Source organism: Aricia agestis, chromosome 10, assembly GCF_905147365.1.
Source record: "Aricia agestis chromosome 10, ilAriAges1.1, whole genome shotgun sequence".
NCBI lineage: Eukaryota > Metazoa > Arthropoda > Insecta > Lepidoptera > Lycaenidae > Aricia > Aricia agestis.
Genome location: NC_056415.1, coordinates 16,221,083 through 16,237,006, shown reverse-complemented (window position 1 = coordinate 16,237,006; position 15,924 = coordinate 16,221,083). Strand labels below are relative to the sequence as shown.

The 15,924-nt window shown below is 38.3% G+C and overlaps 1 protein-coding gene across 3 annotated transcripts in view; it reads left to right on the top strand.

The window, feature by feature from the left end:
* Positions 1–1,146: 1,146 nt before the first annotated feature.
* The window catches only part of LOC121730872 (glycogen debranching enzyme), a 28,057-nt gene continuing 13,279 nt past the window's right edge, over positions 1,147–15,924 (top strand). Inside the window, exons 1-11 of one of the 3 annotated variants that reach the window (XM_042120076.1) lie at positions 1,147–1,330; positions 4,604–4,719; positions 5,897–5,991; positions 6,140–6,320; positions 6,678–6,861; positions 10,271–10,411; positions 10,803–11,015; positions 13,492–13,604; positions 14,055–14,171; positions 14,506–14,649; positions 14,873–14,941. In XM_042120076.1, coding sequence (XP_041976010.1) covers positions 4,616–4,719; positions 5,897–5,991; positions 6,140–6,320; positions 6,678–6,861; positions 10,271–10,411; positions 10,803–11,015; positions 13,492–13,604; positions 14,055–14,171; positions 14,506–14,649; positions 14,873–14,941 — 1,361 coding nt within the window. In that variant the 5' untranslated portion in view covers positions 1,147–1,330; positions 4,604–4,615. Of the gene's footprint in view, positions 1,335–4,603; positions 4,720–5,896; positions 5,992–6,136; positions 6,321–6,677; positions 6,862–10,270; positions 10,412–10,802; positions 11,016–13,491; positions 13,605–14,054; positions 14,172–14,505; positions 14,650–14,872; positions 14,942–15,924 lie in introns of all 3 variants that reach the window. The other 2 variants (XM_042120074.1, XM_042120075.1) reach the window with 2 other exon arrangements.

Genomic DNA, 15,924 nt, shown 5'->3' with positions numbered 1-15,924 from the left:
CGAGGTGAGCTCGTTGGAAATGGGGGGGGGGGGGGCAAAGAAGGTCCCGTTTTTTTTGGTTTCTTGCTTACTCATCATAAACGGTGCTTCATACGAAATTCTCTTGTACTACATAATGAAGGCTAATTAAATTCTCTACAACTTTATCCTTTACACTTTGTATCTATCTCCAATCATTGCCTCGCTATGAGCTTCTAAAATTAGCCGAGTGTGTTTTTTAGGGTTTCCTACCCAAAGGGCAAAAACGGGACCCTATACTGAGACTTTAATGTCTGTCCGTCTTCTTGACTATCTGTCTGTCCATCTGTCTGTCCGTCTGTTTGTCTGTCTGTCTGTCCGTCTGTCTGTCCTTCTGTCTGTCCGTCTGTCTGTCTCCGGCTATAACTCAAGAACGATAATAGCTACAGAGTTGAAATTTTCAGAGATTATGTATTTCTGTTGCCGCTATAATAATAAATACTAAAAACAAAAGAAATTAAATATTTTAGGGGGGCTCTCATAATTTTCTCGGAAATTCCGCGGCGTTGCGCGCGGTTCGCGTGCGAGTGGGGATGGGGCCTAAGGGAGGTCTATCAGATAGGGAGCGGTCACGCAGTCAAGCGTTCTGCGTTCGCATTTTGCGTTCGAGCCACCCAGGAGGAATTTTGACGCAGTCAGAACGTCTCCTGCTCCGTCACGAGTCATGTGTGTGTATTCTTTAAATAACGTAATTATACAACACAAAGAAGGCAAAACTGACCGCTTTTACACGCTTCACCGCTCTCTGTCTGATAGGTCATTAAATCATTATGATTCAGGGACCTATGATAAGTCCAGTTAAGTCCCTGAAACCCACACATAAATCACATTAGTGTGATGTGGGTGGCGCGGGCGTGGGCGGCCGGCGCGGCGGGGTGGCTTTAAAGATTTTTTTATTCCTCTAAAACTTGTGTATTAATAATAAGATTAATAAGTTATAAATTGTATTTGTGTATAAACTTATCATTATACCGGTAATGCGTTACACGTGGTAGTTAACTTTTTGTTTTTCACATAATTTATACCTACTTTTAAAATCACGCCCATTGACATTTAGCAATAATGAACGCATTTTTATCACAGATGACTTTGAAGGTCACTTTGAGGTGACAACTGTCAAATTAAGACATAAGTTCACAAAAGTCAAAACAAGTTAGAAAAATTGGAAGCAAAAATATGAATCTGTTTTCTTCATTTATGCCGATAAAAGTAATATAAAAAATAGCAAGCAAGTCTCAATATAATCAGTGCGTCTTTTAGTGATATTAGGAACTAATGACTTCTCACAACACAAGTAACATTTAAATCGCAAGTAAGTCCACAATATTAGCGTTATCTTTAATTTTCAAGCTCTTGGTATCGTGATTTTGGGTATAATACTATATTTATTGTATAGTAAACTATTTTTATTACAAACCAACTGATTGAATTACGTACTTATTTGAGAAATATTGGCAATGGCTGTTGTGTTGGCTTACTATAAAAAATTCGAAAGTGTGAGTAAGTTATGAAAAACATTATGATTGAACCAAGTCATTATTTTGAATATATGTATAACGTGAATACAATGGAATTATACAAAAACATCTTTGAGTTTTGTATTAAAATGGCACAGCAGAGTTTTAAAAGTGCTACAATGCATGATTCTTCAGAAGAACAGTGAGTGGTATGAATTTGTTCTCCTTTAATGTATTCTATGCTACTCTGTTCGAAGTCTTGTTCTAAGCATGATGTGCACTGTTTATTTTGGCTCAGATAATTTGGCACTAAATCCCTAAATTCCACATACATAACTGTAAAGCATAATAATTCTAATGGTATGTTATTGGTATGGGATAGCATGTGCGTGGCCTAGCTTGGTTTGATAGATACCTTTGCTAATAATGTTAAATATTCATATCAAAGGGAAAGTGGGAGAGCCATGCTTTGGCACAAATGGGCCGGCTCGACCAGAGAAATACCATGTTCTCACAGAAAACCGGTGTGAAACAGCGCTTGCACTGTGTTTCGCCAAGTGAGTGAGTTTACTGGAGGATTCCATCTGGTGACCCGTTTGCTCGTTTGCCCCCTTATTTCATAAAAAAAAGTAAAGTTAATCCTTACTAATTTTATAAATATGAAAGTTTGTTTGTCTTTCGTCCTTACGCTTAAACTACTGAAATAATTTTGATGGTTATTGGTATGGAAATACTTTGAGTCCTGGGAAAGGACATATTATATTATCTTGAAAAAATGTTTGGTCCCCACACAATTACGAATTTCTACACAACAGAGTTGTGAGCATCATCATATTCCTGTTGTGGGAAGAGTAGGTAGGAAATCCTTATCATCAGTTCCTACTGGGACAATAATGTATGTATTAGGGATGGGACACATAAACACGATACGACGTTACGAAATATAATTTGTTCTTGGTACCAGCAAATAGGATAAAAAAAACCTTAAAAAACCTATAAACACTTGACTTTACATAGGAGGGCCTATGTACAGTCGTGATATTTCATTATGGTTTTAAGCTACTAAGAAATTGTATTATAAATAGGCCCATTGTACTATGTTAATGGGCGTAAAGTAATGCTAGAGTTGATAATCTAAGCCAGTTTTGCCATTTCTATCATAGAAAGTGACTTAGTAGCTAGTTACTATAATTTTAATGTTCTTAAGTTCTTTTAATTACCAAAAATGGTCTTTTATTGTTTTTCTAATTTAATTAAACTGGGATGTTTTCATGTAAGTTATAAAATAATAAAATATTTGAGATAAAGATATTTGAGATGAGAATAAATTCACAACTTAAGGAAAACTTATTTCTTAATTTTTTTGACCTAGATATGGCCTATTACCATTTGTAGCTTTAAATTAAAACCTTTAAAAAGTATAGAATTTCACATAAGGATAGAACAAAAGAGATGCGGTTGAGAGACCTAGTTACCTACCGAAAGGAACACAAAAGAGTGTGATTTGATATGTGAAGGATCTCGTTTTAGGTTTGTTATAGCGCATCTACATTGACGACGAGAACTGTCGCGAGAAATCATCTCTCTGAAGTCTGACGTTTGCGGCAAGCGCGAGAATTTGAAGGCAAGAAGAGACGCGGTCACAGTCTGAAATCTTCGATTCGGCGATCACGAATAATATAATTTTGTGTCTACAAAAACTGTACTGTAGGCTTCTACGAAAACGTAGATGTCTACGTAATCTGGGCCCGTACCAAAAAACGGTTTTGAGACTCAAACAATCGGACGAGAATGCCACATCCTGCTCTAACCACGTCATTTCACATTTGTTAGAGTAGGACGCAACATTTTCTTACGATTGTTTGAGTCTCAAAACCGTTTCGTGGTACAGGCCCTGTATCGGCTTCTACGAAAACTACGCAGGTGTATACGAAAAAATACTATGTACAACCATTATACCATCTGGTCTCTGGTACTACGAAATACATTAATAATAAGTAGGCACTATATAAGTACCTACCTTAATTTTGGGGAGGTGGAGTAATGTCAGCCCGGAGACCGCACATTCCTACGACGAGAACTCTAGTGTGAAATAATATCTCTTTTTGACGTTTGATCATGTAAATGCGAAAATTTGAAGACGAGATTCACGATTGCTTCTCGGGTCTTCTCGCTAGAGTGTAGCTGATCCTTAAGAATAGAGGGATCGCACTCTTTACAAACTTATGTGACAGTAGTGTTGTGTTTTCTGGTCAACATGCTTGCCCGTCACAGCTCCCATTGTAGGAAGATGCAAGAGAAACTCTCTGATAAGGTTGTTCATTTGTGTTATTCTAGGATGGATATAAGTAGCTTGACTAAACATGTTTTAAACTATTTCATAAGAGTAATCGTGTCGTATTATGTTTGTATAATTATTGTGGCCTATTATAATAATAAATACAATTATCAATAAGTGATCTTACTAAGTCTATTCTAGACTCTAGTTAGTATGTAGTATAATATTACCTTCCGTGTTGTATTGTGATTCGTGCATGACATCAAAGAAGATTTGAAGGCGACAAGTTGTATCCATATTCATATTTTTAGTGAAGACAAGCTCTCAATACTTAAGCCTTTTCGCGAATAAAATATTTAAGGCCTATTTCACCACTTTTTGATAAAGTGCCTAATAGGCTATTCACAACTTTTTTGACAGATTCTCCATACTTGATCTGTCAAGTTAATTGGTGGATAGCCATATCAGGAAGTGGTGAAACAGGCCCTTATAGTCGTTTTAATTATCGCGTTATAAATAAGTCGCGTTTTAATAACACGCGCATTTTCTGCTGTAGCCTGTAGCGTTTGAGAAAACTCGCTAACTGAATCTGCGCGTGCAAAAAACGCCTACGTCGGAACGCACCCTAAGGCTGCGTTTCCACCAGATATGTGTTGCGAGGAATGTGTTATGAAGCAATAGAATCGCTGCGCTGAGCGAGGTCAAGTCAATGAAGCGATTCTATTGGTTCTCAAAAACACATTCCTCGCAACACATCTCTGGTGGAAACGCAGCCTTATGCTGGTACTTGGCAGGTACTTTAGCTCCTGGGCTCCCCTGAACACTTCCTACAATTTTATTTTATTTCCAGAGACAGGTAGCGATGGGGAAGCGGACGAGCGAGGCGGTGGTGCCGTTGGACGAGGAGCGGGAAGTGCGAGTCATAACGTTGGAGCACGGGGAACACCATGATGCCACGTTATACAGGTAGGTACAGCTTTTAGTACCTATCCATTTGGAAGACAGGGCTGGCAAAGTTGGGTTTAAGATTAAAGATATTTATTTTTTCAAAAAACATGGCAATGTTTCGTTTATATTTAGAGAGAATTAACTAATTTACAATTAAATATATTAGCTATAATATAGCATTAAAGATGCGATGGGATTCATCGGTCCCGCAAGTATGCCACCATACCAGGCCTGTCCCACTCGCGTGTTTAGGTATCGAACTGTAAGTACCCCTTTAAAGGGGCAGATCACAAGGGACTCACAAGCGAGCGGTGACGCGCGCGCAAGATTTTTTCGTCGCATATATCTACGTACTGATTTAACCGCTGTGACATAATCGTTATTAATCTGATAAATATGAACAATTGAAAAAAGTCAAAGAAATATTTCAATAAAGTAATTTAAGACTTTAAAATACAAAAAAGATAAAAAAAATACACAAACATAGCAAATAAATTAATTTGTTACAAACAAACCGCATACTACACATAAATAAACACAAGTTACTATGTTTAAGTTGTAAAAAAATCCTGACCAGCTCCTACACTATAATCGAATATAAAACTATTATAAAATATATGTTGGGTTACTATTTGATTATTACTATAAAAAAGTTTGCTATTAGTTGGTATAGTAATTAAAAGAAGATTATTTTATTTTCTAAAAGGTGACAATCTTGATTTCGTCAGAAAGGGTGCCTCTTACGCGATAGAAAGAGAGCGCATATGTAGGCAAATATAATTGTAGGCACCTAGCACTGCGCGGTCGGAATTTGAACTTTATAGTATCGTAGCATGAGTTGTTATTTTTTTAAACGGGTTGCACGAGTGGGAAATCTGTTGGTACTACTAATATATATTCTGTGACCATACTAATATTATTATTAAAATGCGATAGTATCTGTCTGTTACCTCTTCACGCCCAAACCGCTGAACCGATTATGCTGATATTTGGTATGGAGATAGTTTGTGTCCCGGGAAAGGACATAGGATACTTTTTGCCCCGGAAAAATGTACAGTTCCCACGAGATAAACGAATTTAGGCGTCATCTAGTTAACTATATTATAAGAGGGAAACTATGACAGCAAAATTTCACGTCACGTAATTTGGCTGCTGCGGAATTAGTGCGTGTTTTAATTACAAATTTTCACTTTAGATTTGACAAAGGCACGTATCTGCAATTCGAGCCGGGCCCCAGTCTGCTAGGCAAGAAAGTCACTCTCTACACCAACTATGTGCCAGCAGATGGCGGTAAGTTACATTTAAAATACCTACGGCCTCTCAAAGTTCGCTTATTTTTATATGCTTCCCCTATATGTTTGTAACTTTTTTAAATCGATTCTATTTACAAGCGTATTTTTTAATTATTTTATTAATATTATGGTTTATTTTGTAGCAGAAGGCAAAGAACAGGAGTTCGTACGCACGCAATACTACACGTTAGAGTGGCGTGCATGCGAGCGCGGGCGTGCGGGCGCGGCGCTCGGCACGGTGGTGTTGGTGACGGACGACGACATGTGCTGCGAGCTGCGCCTCTCCCGCGCCGGCTCCTTCCACTACTACTTCGTGTACGACGGCCCGTGAGTATAGTGCGAGAGAGACAGACGACAGACGCGCACGCACACGCCGGAGTGGCGTGCGTGCGCGCGTGGGCGTGAGGTGGGTTCCTATGATACTTTGTACTGCGATACTACGTGTGTAAATAGACCGTGCCCTGTGAATATCTCAAATTAGAGAGAGACATACAACACAAAAAGAGATAGAAAAGGCAAATAAATACCAAGAGAGTGTAAAGCTATTTTAAGGCATGTCCTTTAGCAATTTTTTTACCAGGCTTACAAAATAATAATTATGCTTTCCAATTAACCCTGAGTTAGAAGTAAGGAGTTATCATACCTGCTCCTATGCTTTCGCACTCACATTACTAACCTTTCCAGGGAGCGCGGTGGGCCGCAGGGTTCGGGATGGTTCGGCGTAGCACCGGCTCTACCGATGCCGCTGGACGGCGTGATGTGTCAGACAGTGCTGACCAAGTGCCTGGGGCCGCTGCCGCGCTGGCGCAACACGCTGCGGGTTGCACACGAGGCGGGCTACAACATGATACACTTCACGCCCATACAGGTATAGTGTTATGCCGTAGGGTCAAGGGTGATTATTTTGTGACAGCAATGCGTTAGACAGCAAATATATATATATATACAGGGTGTAATAAGACCACTTCCGATAACTTTAGGGTATGATTATACTACATTTTCTGATTACGAATATGTATTTTTTTTTTTAATTTATTTTTTATTTTTTTTTATTTTTTTTTCTTTATTTTTTTATAATTAAAACCCTTTAAACATGATAATAAACCACAAAGAAAAATATTTTAAAATATTTTTTTTAATTTTATTATTTTTACCCCAATAAGCATTTGCAAGCGCGCGGTCAACGTTCTCGTGTTCCGAGTACAAACCCGAGAACGTTGACCGCGTTAATCAGCTGTTAGCTCCGGCCTACGCACGCTAAGTCGAAAGGTCGTATGCGACGAATGACGATACACTACGAGTTACGACAGAACACACAGAAACCCTAATGTATGTGGTGTCTTTTCAATTTCAAACCCATGAAGGTCACCATGACGTGGAACTTAGAACTCTGACCTCTGACCTCTCATCAAAGCTACTTGCAGTGTTAAGAGTTTAATGGTAGCTCATGTAGAAAACTGTAAGTAACTGTCTGTGCATGTGTAACAACTTACGACAGTATGGCAAACTTCTAAGATTATTAGACTAGTTAAAAAGTTCATCGTAAGTAACGAAACCTATGCGGATGAACTGTTTATCCGCAATGGTCACTTATCAATCGAAATAACAGATGATACACGAAAAAACCTCATACATAAAACTGGCAATTAACTTACGTGAAAAATGTTGAGTTCAAGTGTTCTTACTTCTTTATGCATTTTGAAAATAGTCCTTAACACCAAGCAATAAGACCAGTCACCACCAACAACGTCAAAAACACTTCTCGTTAACGAAATGTATCACACCACAAAGTATTTTATTACAACTGAAATAATAATCAATTATTAACACTTTAGACAATACTGCCACGTTTTGATACTTGAAGTAATTGTTAAAAAATCAAACTTATCTCCTAACAACTCTAACAACCTATTACCTCAATGCTCAAATGGCTACTAAATTAAAAAATCTTTTAATTTTTGAAATAATGTTCGTCTTGTATCGACTTTCGGAAGTAGTCAAAAGACACCAAACGGCGGCTTGCTTTGATCGCGGCGCCGACAAAGCGCGCCGCTCTGCAGGTGCACGACGCACGTGTCGCTAATCCATTTCAAGGACAATCTAAGTGTTGTACCCTATAAATTCAATACTATTTAGTCGATATTTAAATTACCATTAAATAATAAAAATTATAACTATTATTTAGTAGATCTCATCTCATTTTTTAAATTCGATACCTACATTACCGTGATAAAGTGATTGTTATACCGTGGTACGCGTTATGCGTGTCTACGTATGCGCGTATAAGCGTCTACGTACCAATGAAAATACTTTAATAATACTTACCTAATTAATTAAATAACTTTTAATTATTGTCGCTTTTCTTAATATTGAGCAGGTATTTGTTTATTTTTAGTTTGACAGTACTCAATACGTACTCGTATGTAAAACAATTAATACGATTTATCGATAAAAAAATTATCGATTACTCAAAATATTCACATTGCACAGGGATACATCCCTATTATTTTACAAAGTTTTTTCTTCAATTTTGTTCAGTCGGCTGTCTAACACGCGCCGTGCTGGTGTAGGTACTGTGACGTTTTTGTTTAAGTTTTGTAATTTTACGTTTAGATGTTGTCATATTGCTTGTTTTGTGTATTGTTAACTATTTTTTTATGTTTATAATTAATAACGGGCCGTGACAAGATACGTCCGATGAATGTGCGATGCTTTAAGGAACATGTGAACATCGTCGTCGATAGACGATAGTGTGGTTTAAACAGTGCAATAAAAAGTGTTTAAAGAATTGGAATGTCTCCTGTAATTACTTTTGTTAAGTGTTGAATAACTCTGCAATCTACATCGAGTTAGATGGATCATGGAGCACAGTTCGAACTGCATTTCATAAAAGCAGACAGCTGATCACAGGTCAGTGAACATGTTATCACGTATGTTTTCCATTGATAGGTATTGATAGGTACAGTAGGTAACTGTGTATGTATTTTTACAGATGTGTAAATCGGATGATGATCGGATGTGAATTATGATTTCTTTTCCTTTTTGGCCGGAAGTAAAAACTGAGTATTTTTGAGTAAAAACCTGAGAAACGGTAATTAATAAATTGTGACATTTTGTTAAATCGTGAAAACTATTGTAATTTAATAATCATTACAATATTGGTGGTTTATTCACTACCTACGGGCTAGGGTATAGGGCACACCACAGACTAGCGCAGAGCCGCGCGCGCGGTAATAGGCGCGGGCGGCGCGGGGGGCCGGCTCGGCCCGGGGTTGCATTCATCGGCGGCGGGCGATATTATCGCGCATGAACTGCACGCATTATACATTGCGTGTTGAAAATTTTGACTATTTTAAAAACTGGCAATTACATGAAAATTTCTTGCACCAATGGATATATCTCATGCCCTATAATAACCCCACGAAGTTATCGGAAGCGGTCTTTTGACACCCTATATATATAAAACTCAAAGAGGACTGACTGACTGATTGACATAGTGATCTATCAACGCACAGCCCAAACCACTGGACGGATCGGGCTGAAATTTGGCATGCAGGTAGATGTTATGACGTAGGCATCCGCAAAGATGATAAATTCCAACCCCAAGGGGTTCAAATAGGGGATGAAAGTTTGTATATAAATAATACTTCTTAACGCGAGCGAAGCCGCGGGCATAAGCTCGTTGTAAATATGTCTGCTATCAAATGTCTGCAGCATTGTTGTAGCAAGACACGTATCACCCTGCCGTTTGGTCTTCGTCTTTTTAAGGTTATATAGGACGCTAACATCAAAATGTTTAAATGATTCGACATTAATATAACGACTATCTTATAAGTGAAGTTTAGAGTTGGAAGCAGATCAATTTTATGTAAAACAACTGTGTTGCTTGCTACAAGTGTTTTTACCTAAGGCTATTGACAGCCACTTGCACATGCTCAAAATAATTATTCGTCCAAGACCCTACGTCTAAGTTTTTACAGTAATTAAATGTTAACTTGAATTTATACAACATGCTTAATGTAACAATTTGTTCTTTTTTGTTCATAACATTATGTCATCTAATTTTAAGGCTGAATGCAGTGATATATTTTTAAGTTATGTAATCCACTCATTGTATTTAAGGGATTTAGATCTAAGTTTTCTGTAATTATTAATGTTTTAAGGCCGACTTAATCTTACAATGTAAGGCCTATAAATAAAGAAAAAAAAAATGTTAATCTCTCGTAAAAGAGAAGCGCCATCTAGCGGCACCTAACATTATTATATATTCTGTTCAGGAGCTGGGCGAGTCCGGTTCGAGCTACAGTCTGGCTGAGCAGCTGCGTGTGGACCCGCGATACGCCGACCCTGCCGCTGGCAGACCGCCCACGTATGAGGACGTCGAGAAGGTTGTCAGCCAGATGCGGAACGAATGGAAGGTATGGAAGTCTGATGGAACCTCTATTTATTGATCGTTCGGGAATAATTGTTTTAATTGTGTGTTGCTGATATAAATATCGTACTCAGTTTATTTATTTTTTTGTATTTAAGATGTGCGCAAAAAATGGTGTAGCCAACCCGAAACTTGCACTTAATTTTTAACTTCACATTTTCTGCCAGCTATAGCTCCACTCTCACAAATCATTTACTTAAATTATATTATTTACTTAACATGTGCATTGTGCTGCCACCAAATAGTTCCTACACGTTCTGTTACACGAATACAGTGCTGCCAACTTGCGTCACGAATCCGAAACTCCTTCCATATAATTTACAGAACATGTGCTGCCATCTATTGGTACAATATAACTAATGTAGATCAACTCTTAGATGCTGAGCATCTGCGACGTGGTATTAAACCACACGGCGAACGAGACGCCGTGGCTGGCGAAGCACCCCGAGGCCACGTACAACTGCGCCGGCTGCCCGCACCTGCGGCCCGCGGCGATGCTGGACGCCTGCCTCGCGCGCGTCACCGCCGACACCGCGGCCGGCGCGCTGCCCGGAGTGCCGCGCCGCGTGACCACATATGAGCAAATACAGGTACAGTCGCGTACAGTCGGAACAATCTCGTACAAATACAGGTACAGTCGCATGAATGTCAGCACAATGACGAAGTAACGCTTCAACGCTGATGCCGCCATCGCATCACTGCGGCAGTACTGTCACAACTCACAGTATAGCAATATTAGTCCCTACAGTAACGAAACGCCTTTGATGTCGCACGATGCCGCCACCGATGTAGTTACCGAGCAGATATGCCAGGTTTGCCACGGAACGGGAAATAAAATAAAAATAAAATATTGTGCTGGTAATGCAAATGTTATCATTTAATCTGTTTAATCAGCGTGTTATATTTACATATTATGTCGTACTGCCAGATATTTACGTGAAACTTTATTTTTAGATGATTTTAGTTCTCTGTTTAAAAATTTTATTAACGCATCAAGCCCCATAAGCTCACCGGTGAGCGAGACACAATAGAATAACAATAGATTTTCAAGGATCCACGAATCACGATCGAAGGATTAAAATAATGAAGACGCATTCGAAATTTCGAATATATAGAATATCCAATAATTAATCACACGTCAGGTGTAACAGAAGCACTTCAAAACTCATATTACGTGCGCGGTAAGAGCGGTCCAAAGGACAAAATGTTACACTTGCTGTGTGTACCTAGCTAGGTAGGTACTAATTAGTATGTAACAGGGTATTTGACAGATTTTTAATTTATTCTATATTGTTTCTCTCATTGTTACACTTCTTACAACGTAAACAATAAAACAGAGATGCAAATAAATGCCGCCAAGGCCAACACAATATTAGTGTAAACTGTGAGCCGATATTTATGAAAATTTAAATCCTTTTTGTTTTTTGAATCAGGTTTACATCTGTACACTGAACATTTATTATAATATCCCATTGTTTATAAGATAAGTCGTTCTACAACACAAAATTCGTAGACAACGCGCGAACGTCACCCCTGTGCGCGCAGGTATACAAACTCCGCGAGTTTGTATACGCGGGCCCGCGCCGCCCGCTTCCCCGCGGGTACCCCTCCGTTGCTCTGCGCAAGTACATTCGTTTCACTACTGTAGGGATATGTCATATTGCTATACTGTCGTAGTGTAGTGATGCAGTCAGACGCACAACCGCGCCGGCTGTAGTGCGCTCGCGTCGCTCATACGCCCGAACGCGCACGCCTAATGTGGGGTCAGCCTAATATGTACCATCGAGGAAATTGATTCCTAGGCAGTTGACAGACCAACGTCATTTGGTCGGATCATGTCAATTCAATATTAATTGTGATCTGTCCGCTGAGTTTGATGTAATGCGACTAAACTACGTAGGTCCCCTTCGATCACTTATATACAAGATACACAGTCCCATACAAAACCTCTCGAAAATCTGTCGCCAAGTAAAAGTGTTTAAAAAAGTATACATTTATCTAAAATCAACCTTAATAATAGTTATTAAAGATCTTTTTTTAAAACAATGTACAATGTGTGTTTACAAAACAATAAATTTTTACGAACGACGCACGCTTCAAACTAAATTCAACCATCGTCCATATGTCTTAAAGTTTAAATTATTACAATTCCAAAAAAGCACTTCAATAATTTTACGGCCGCACTTCGCCGCTGGAACAGGGTGAAGTAAAGTATGAGTGGAGTCGAACTGTTCAACATTTTTTTTTGATTGTAATAATTTTAATAGTCCATTTTTTAATTTTTCCAAAGTTTAATGTATAAAGTGTGGAGTAATTATTTTTACTTGTAATATTATGTTGTTCTAATATGTTTAATTTTATAGTTAACTAAAATATACGTGTATTTATTGAATATAAATGCTTAGAACATACAACGCTCGCTAAAGTCGGCTTGAAAAATTGTTCGCATCTTTGCCGTGCTATAACTGATATCCAATCTCCACATCTAACTGGATCTCGAGGAAACCTAAAAAAAAATATTCTCCTCAATAAAATAAATAATAATAATTAATAGCGACTCCACCAAATGGAACAGAAACACAGTGTATAACCCGAACATTTCAAGTGGGCATGATAAACTACGATAAGTACCTTTAGTATGAGTATTCGCAATTGAGATGGTTTATACCTCGTGTTGATTTATTTACAACTTAATTTCAAAACTGTTTTTTGTTGATTTCTTAACGAAATACCAATATTTATAATACAATTGTATGAAATATATTAGGATAAAATTAATACTTACCGGAAATATGAAATTCCATCCTTTTTTTGCGTTTTGAACGTATGATTTTTACAATTGTTGAACGAGCACTGGGACATGCTTCCCAGCGGAGCGTTCGAGCACTACTAAATCGAAAGTCCACCAGAATGTTGCGTTTGGTGCTCTTTTAGTGAGGTCGTTTTTTGCTGCGGACTGTGAATCTTGTATACATATTAGTGATCGAAGTAGGTCCCCCATCTGCCTAGGAATCAACTTCTCTAATAGTACATTCAATATTCATTAACGGACGTATTCGTCTCCAGGCGATCCGTCAAATACTGGAGTCGGAGCGCGTGCCGGCGCTGCGGCTGCACGAGATGTTTACGTGCGACGTTGACGTCACGGTGCAGAAGTTCTACCAGCTGGTTAGCAATAAGTGAGTTATGTCGTGATTATTATTTCATTTTTGCCCTGAGGGTAAAGTAATAATGATGTAATGATTACAGAGCAGTGCCGTTACAACAAATATTTTTTTACACTTTTATAATAACTTTTACATAATATACCTTTGTCTGGTAAGTTTCCTTTAAATAGACACGGATAAGGTCTTAACAGTTCTATAAACGAAAAATTTGTTCTATGTATCCTACCGAGTGTGCTAATACGTCATAGTTAAGACGTGTTTTTTTTTACAAAACACCTTGTAATAATGTTTGTAGATGACTCTCATGACTGTGTAGTGTGTGTGTTATAATAAAAAATAATATAACTATACCAATTAATAACAAAAAATCTATACTAAAGACATTCGTACTACTTGGTATAATTTTTATATAAAAAAGTATATATTTATCCTACCGACTGCGCTAACTCACCACATTTTCAGACTACCTTCAGGGAACGCGGAGTCCGCGCCACTGCGGCTGATCACGGACCCGCAGCGCCGTCGCCTCGCCGCGACTGTAGATATGGATCTAGCGCTGCGCAAATACAATGTATACAGGTATGAAACTTGATGTGTTTTGAATTTATTTCAGTTTCAGTTGAATTTAAATTGGTTTGAATCTTCAACAAAATCGTTTGATTTTAGAAAGTAAGTTTTGTATCTCATATTATTTAGATTAATTTTAACATCTTTGCGTACCGGTTGTGCGGGCAACCTAAAGATCCGAATACGTTGTCGCGTGTAAACAATACCCAAGGTTCAAATTAAATCGAGTGTCCTTTGGCGACGGTAGTTGCTTTCCATCAGATGACCCGTTTGCTCGTATGCCCCATTATTTTATAAAAAAAAATTTAAATTAAACTTATTAAAAAAATCTTACAAAAATTTCCAGGGCTGGCTGCCATGACGAACAATCCCGTGTGCAAGCTTGCTGCGCAGAGCTGCGTGCGGCGCTGCTGTCGCTCAATGCCGCTGCCGCCGCCGAAGTCGAAGGCCATTTGCGAGCTGCCATTGACAACTGCGTCGCTGGCATGATGTATGTTTTATGAGCTATTTAAATTCCATACTAATTAAAGAGTTACACGATGAATAAGGTATATTACATTATATAAATTGCATAATATTTTTGTGTGCGCGTACGCATGTGTTATGCGTATACACACGCAAATGTTGGCTAACAAATTGCATCGCTGATTTTAAGCTTAAGAACTTGTTATGTTGTATTGTTTTGTTAACAATTAACGTTTTGTTTTCTCCAGGTATTTCCGACTGCAAGAAGATGGTCCAAAAGTGGAAGAAGTTAGCGAGACCCATCCTTTAGTGCCCAGGTAAGTGATATGTTTCCTTTGTAAACAAATCATAAATATAAGTGTCTCCTTTAGTTTTTTATCAATGGGCATTGTCCAAAAAAAATCACATGTACTTTTTATTTATTTTTTCGTTAAAATAGGGTATTTTAAGAATATAAATTAAATAATTTTGAAATTCATTGGCTAGTTTTTTCTTAATAAATTTTTAAAGTTTCGCTCTGACGTCATCATCTGCGGCTAATTGACCTCTGTAGTGTTTTAAATTTCCTTTCAATCTTATTTATAATGGCTGGTTCGTCAAATGCAAGTTCTCATTATGTTAATGCTGATACGAGAAGCTTACCAAAAGTTCGAAATGTAGTGTTGGTCGAATTTATTGCTTTTTTTTTTATGAAAGAAGGGGGCAAACGAGCAAACGGGTCACCTGGTGGAAAGCAACTTCCGTCGCCCATGGACACTCGCAGCATCAGAAGAGCTGCAGGTGCGTTGCCGGCCTTTTAAGAGGGAATAGGGTAATAGGGGAGGGTAGGGATGGGAAGGGAAGGGAATAGGGGAAGGTAGGGAAGGGAATAGGGTAGGGGATTGGGCCTCCGGTAAACTCACTCACTCGGCGAAACACAGCGCAAGCGCTGTTTCACGCCGGTTTTCTGTGAGAACGTGGTATTTCTCCGGTCGAGCCGGCCCATTCGTGCCGAAGCATGGCTCTCCCACGTATAAACGCCACTGAAGGTCAAACTAAGGTTAAACATATTTGTTCAAAAATATAGGTAACTAATGGGTATTTTTTTCTTTTATATACAGAAAAACGATCACTGACCTTATTCCTCGAAATGTTTTTGTAATGAGCAAAATTTAAGAAAAATGGACAATCCCCATTATTATGTGTTTGTAGTTTTAGATATTCACATTTTGACACTAAGAAGACGTTGTGATGGGGACTGATAAACTTATATCTTCCAACTTCCTATATAGTGTTAAAAGCCTTAAAAAACATTTTCCAA